General features: G+C 45.2%; 1 protein-coding gene across 1 annotated transcript in view; it reads left to right on the top strand.

Moving 5' to 3' along the window:
* Positions 1–3,870: 3,870 nt before the first annotated feature.
* Positions 3,871–6,000, top strand: part of LOC124716722 (galactoside alpha-(1,2)-fucosyltransferase 2-like) — a 188,992-nt gene continuing 186,862 nt past the window's right edge. The window contains exon 1 of the mRNA XM_047243264.1: positions 3,871–4,111. Within this exon, the coding sequence (XP_047099220.1) occupies positions 3,871–4,111 (241 nt within the window). The remainder of the gene's footprint in view (positions 4,112–6,000) is intronic.

Raw genomic sequence — 6,000 nt, 5'->3', positions numbered from 1 at the left:
GACAAAACAACTACCAGAAGAGATTCTGAACTTCACACTCGAATTACACTGCGTTGCAATTTAAGATAACATTAGATATTTTAGAGCTAAACCTGAAATAAAGGTGATTAAATTTTCAGTTAGGCTGCACTTAAGAAATCCATTATCCTATGGACTTAGCAGACACACGCTTGGCCGGAGGTCTTACCACTTCTGACGCTCGCTGTGGACAGACTGCCTGGGCCCCTACCGAGGGTGCTTAACAGATACAAATGGAAGTGACCAGAGAGGCAGCTTCCTATACCAACATGACAAGGGATGGACAGGACCATACTAAGAATACAAACCTCTCTGCTTTTAGAAAGCGTAGCTACCTGTTCCGACTTTGGTCCAACTGTTCTCTAGCAGACAGACTTGTCTGCTACCATCAAGCATGCAACTAGAAATACATTTGCTCAGTAATCCTCTCACACAGAAAGGAAGGGGGATGACAGTATCTTATCATATACAGTATATAAAAGAAAGCGGATGTAAGTTCCATATGGGACTGTGTGACATAAATTACATATAAACTGTGTTTTAAAGTGTAGTAATGTGACAGATCGTTCTTGTTTATGTGTAAAAGTAACACGTTCCACTGCTCAGTCTCCTCCCAGATAGTCAGAAACACCACAGTAAATTTAGGAGAGGAATTTATGCCGTAAATGACAACAGGTTTAAGAAATTAACATGAAAGGAATCCAACAGAGACCTTTCATCCTTTGTTGCTCGCGATCGGCGGGGAACCCAGCGGGCTCGCACCTCTGACAAGGGAACCTCCCCATTGCACCCCCCTCAGATTTAGTTATAACTTGGCACAGTGGATAGGCCTTGATAAACCGAACACAGATCAATTGAGAAAACAGGAAGAAGTTGTGTGTAACTGTGAAAAAATAAGCAAAATATACAAACTGAGTAGTCCATGGGTCACATATGCAACATTACGGTATTCGTGGGTTCAGGAGCGCCGTGGTCTCGCGGTAGCGTGAGCAGCTGTAGATGCAGAGGTCAGAGGTCCTTGTTTCACGTCTTCCCACAAGTGAAAATTTTACTTTCTTTATTTTTTGCATAGTTATTATCTGTCCGTTCGTTCATTGACGTCACTGTTCACTGTAATAAGTTTAGTGTCTGTGTTTTGCGACCGCATCGCAAAACCGTGCGATTAGTAGACGAAAGGACGTGCCTCTCCAATGGGAACGGAAAACATTTGATCGCAAGGTCATAGGTCAACCGATTCCTCCACAGGAAAACACATCTGATATATTCTATACGACACTGGTGACGGCATGTGCGTCACTTGACAGGAATATGTTGTCGATCGACCTAACTTGTACACTTGGCGAATGGGTAAAAAGACTCTTCTACCTTGCCCGATTTAGGTTTTCTTGTGGATGTGATAATTACTCCCAAAAAAGTGATGAAAACATAAGAGTTTGTCACATAAACTGGAAATAAAAAATTAAAATATTCGCTCGATTGCAGATTTGAACCAAGGACCTTTCGTTCCGCAGCTGCTCACATTACCACGAGACCGCGGAGCTCCTGCGGTTCCAGCGTCCTTGATATTACCTATCTTCCCATGAACTACTCAGTTTGTATATTTTGCTTATTTTTTCTCAGTTCCACACAACTTCTTCCTGTTTTCTCAATTGATCTGTGTTCAGTTTTTCAAGGCCTATCCACTGTGCCAACTTATAACTAAATCTGAGGGGGGTGCGATGGGGAGGTTCCCTTGTGAGTACCCTGACTTTTGCACGAGTGTCTCAGCACTGCCAGCAGATACGCCCAGCTGTGCAGTGAGGTGTTTCACTGCGACCCGACGATCACCTCGAGTGGCAGCGTGCGCAGGTTCCAGCACTGCACCAGTTGATGCTGTCTGTGGTCGGCAGGCACGCGGGAGACCGAACACGTACAAGGTGCGTTCCATAAGTAATGAGACCAAATTCACTAAAAAATCATTTATTGAATATATTCGTACAAATAATCAAAAATTTTCAAAATAGCACCCTCTTGCGTCGATACACTTCTGAAAGCGGTGTTTCCATGCCTGGAAGGCATCCTGGAATGCCTTTTCCGGAATGTCCTTTAGAGCTGATGTAACATGCACCTGGATGCTTTCAATCGTGTCCCAATGTTTTCCTTTCGTGACTCCTTTTAACAGAGGAAACAAAAAAAAGTCAGCGATAGTCAGGTCAGGACTGTAGGGAGGGTGGGGAACCAATGGGGCGCTGTGACTGGGCGCGTTGTCGTAGTGAACTTTCCACGTGTTGTGGCTTTGGCAGCGCGAGAACCTCTTTTTCAGCCTTTTGAGCAATTCCAAGTAGAAAGCTCAGTTCACTGCAGTCCCGGTAAGTACGAATTCTTGGTGGACAATGCCTCTGAAGTCAATGAGCACGATTTTGATCCTGGACTTGCTCGTACGTGCCTTCTTGGGAAGGGGCGACAATGGGGTGTACCATTCTGAACTCTGCCTTTTTGTCTAGGGTCGTACTCAAGAATCCACGACTCATCTGCAGTGATAACTGAGTTTAGAAGATGAGGATCATTTTCACATATCTCTAACATTTCTCGGCACCGAAGCACTCGCTTGTGCTTGTGTTCGTCGGTCAACACTTTTGGGACGAGTTTGGCACACACCTTTCTCATGTTCAAATCTTCGGTCACAATGCGGAAAACGGTTGTTTTTGACATTTTTAGAATTTGTGCTATCAATTTAAGGCTCAGCCGTCTGTCAGAGTTCAAACAATCGCGCACACGCATCACATTTTCGTCGACTCGTGCAGTTGATGGCCGTCCACTGCGAGGTTCGTCGGTGATCTCCTCTTGGCCCTCCATGAACGACTTGTGCCATCGGAAAACTTGTGGTTTGGACAAGCAATCAGTCCCAAAGGCATGCTGAAGTAATGGAAACATTTCGGTGGCGGACTTCCCAAGTCTGACGCAAAATTTGATAGCGTACCATTGCTCTACAGAATGATCTATTGTGCCGTGGTACATAAACTGAAAACGGGGTTGACGGAAACGTACGTCTTGACTCTCCGGCAGCTCGCAGCCGAATGAGACAAAGAGCGTTTGGAAGCTAACACCTCCCACCCCCGCCCCCCACCTCCACCCCCACCCCTGCTTAGTCCAGCCGGTTATAACACGCTGTAGTGTACCGTTGCGTCAGAAAAAAATTGGTCGCATTACTTATGGAACACACTCTGTATGAGGGACCTTGTTGCGATGACGAATGACGCCTCGACCTACGACTCACCGTGCTTTTGTACACTGCCAGCTCTCCGCAGACATTCTGCAAGCGCCTACGGATATCTGCGATGCTCCGATATTTCGACAAAAGTACCTCAACGACAGCATCCTGCTTGGAGCGCACCACCGTTCCAGATGCCATTTTGAAGGCAGCGTATAATACCGCCATCTATTGGAACTTCATGAAACTATAAGGGATGAAGTGCAAATATTTCACTATGTCTCAGAACAGGTTCCGCATTTTTTCAACCGAAATTCGCAAAAAAAAAAATAATGTGTTGCATTACTTGTTCAACGCTCCTCGTGCTCATACCACATTATAATAACAAAAAAAAAAAAAAAAAAAAAAAAAAAAAAACAGATACGGAGTTGACATCCATGCAAAATGGGGGTTCTTAAGTTCTGCTTGTGACGTAAGGACGACGTCGCATCTCACTTGCCATGTTCCTCTCCACGAGAGAGAATAGTAAAAGACGAAAGAGTCTGACGTCCGATATTCCTCATTTCACGCTCCGAGTTGTATGGGAACATGGACTCCCACGCTGTGACGTCACCAGCTGCTCTTCCACGCGCGTTTGCCATGTCCCGTGAGAGGACGGCTTAATGCGTGAACCTGGCAACTCGCAACGGTCTACTGGGGCTGGGAAGTGGCGCCCGCCGTCACCCTCGGCCTGCCAATCCCAGCGAGTCTCCGGTCCCCGCCCTCAACAGACGACCGCGCTACGTCAGCGGCTGCACGCTCCGCTGCGCAACGCGGGCGTGGGCGTGGGTCGCAGTGCTGACAACTCAGGCTTCACACTTGGCCTCGATGGGCCTACAAAAGCTACGACTCTTACTATACCCTGTATCCGAATCTCTGTCCTCCTCTACAGTTTTTACCATTTGAATCTTTCTCTAGTACTGTGCCAGTTCTCCCCTGACGCCTTAACAGATGCTCCACCATCCTGTCCTTTCTTTTCGATGCTTTCCATACACCCCTTTCCTCGCCGATTCAACGCAGAACCCACTCATTCCTTAACTTTTTCAGTCAACCTAATTTTCAACTTTCTTCTGTAGCCTCACATCTCAAATGCTTCAACTCTCTTCCTGTTTTCCTACAGTCATGCTTCACTACCATACAAAACTGTGCTCCAAACTTATATTCCCAGAAATTTTTTCCTCAAATTAAGGCCTGTATTTCATACTAATTCTTTACAGACGAATGGAAAAACTGATGGAAGGCGACCTCAGGGAAGATCAGTTTGGATTCAGTAGAAATATTGGAACACGTGAGGCAATACTGACCCTACGACTTATCTTAGAAGCTAGATTAAGGAAAGGCAAACCTACGTTTCTAGCATTTGTAGACTTTGAGAAGCTTTTGACAATGTTGCCTGGAGTACTCTCTTTCAAATTCTGAAGGTGGCAGGGGTAAAATACAGGGAGCGAAAGGCTATTTACAATTTGTTATAGAGTTATAAGAGTCGGGGGACATGAAAGGGAAGCAGTGGTTGGGAAGGGAGTAAGACAGGGTTGTAGCCTTTCCCCGATGTTATCCAATCTGTATATTGACCAAGCAGTAAAGGAAACAAAAGAAAAATTCGGAGTAGGTATTAAAATCCATGGAGAAGAAATAAAAACTTTGAGGTTCGCCGATGACATTGTAATTCTGTCAGAGACAGCAAAGGACTTGGTAGAGCAGTTGAACGGAATGGACAGTGTCTTGTAAGGAGGATATAAGATGAACACCAACAAAAGCAAAACGAGAATAATGGAATGTAGTCGAATTAAGTCGGGTGATGCTGAGGGAATTAGATTAGGAAATGAGGCACTTAAAGTAGTAAAGGAGTTTTGCTATTTGGGGAGCTAAATAACTGATGATGGTCGAAGTAGAGAGGATATCAAATGTAGACTGGCAATGGCAAGGAAAACGTTTCTGATGAAGAAAAATTTGTTAACATCGAGTATAGATTTACGTGTCAGGAAGTCGTTTCTGAAAGTATTTGTATGGAGCGTAGCCATGTATGGAAGTGAAACATGGACGATAACTAGTTTGGACAAGAAGAGAATAGAAGCTTTCGAAATGTGGTGCTACAGAAGAATGCTGAAGATTAGATGGGTGGATCATATAACTAATGAGGAGTTATTGAATAGGATTGGGGAGAAGAGAAGTTTGTGGCACTACTTGACTACAAGAAGGGATCGGTTGGCAGGACATGTTCTGAGGCATCAAGGGATCGCCAATTTAGTATTGGAGGGAAGCGTGGAGGGTAAAAATCGTAGAGGGAGACGAAGAGATGAATACACTAAACAGATTCAGAAGGATGTAGGCTGCAGTAGGTACTGGGAGATGAAGAAGCTTGCACAGGATAGAGTAGCATGGAGAGCTGCATCAAACCAGTCTCAGGACTGAAGACCACAACAACATTTCATACTAGATGATACCTCTTGGCCAGCACTGCCCTTTTTGCCAATGCTACTCTGCTTTTTACGTCCTACTTGCTCCGTCGATCATGGGTTATTTTGCTGCCTAGATAGCAGAATTCCTTAACTTCTTCTATTTCGTGGTCACCAGTTCTGATATCAAGTTTGTCGATATTATCATTTCTGTTACTTTTCATTACCTTCGTCTTTCTTCGATTTAGGCCGTCCGCTGTGACCGAGCGGTTCTAGGCTCTTCAGTCCAGAACCGCGCTGCCACTGCGGTCGCAGGTTCGAATCCTGCCTCGGGCATGGATGTGTGTGATGTCCTTA

This window comes from Schistocerca piceifrons, chromosome 9 (assembly GCF_021461385.2).
Source record: "Schistocerca piceifrons isolate TAMUIC-IGC-003096 chromosome 9, iqSchPice1.1, whole genome shotgun sequence".
NCBI classification, from domain to species: domain Eukaryota; kingdom Metazoa; phylum Arthropoda; class Insecta; order Orthoptera; family Acrididae; genus Schistocerca; species Schistocerca piceifrons.
This window is presented reverse-complemented; position numbering and strand designations above follow the sequence as displayed.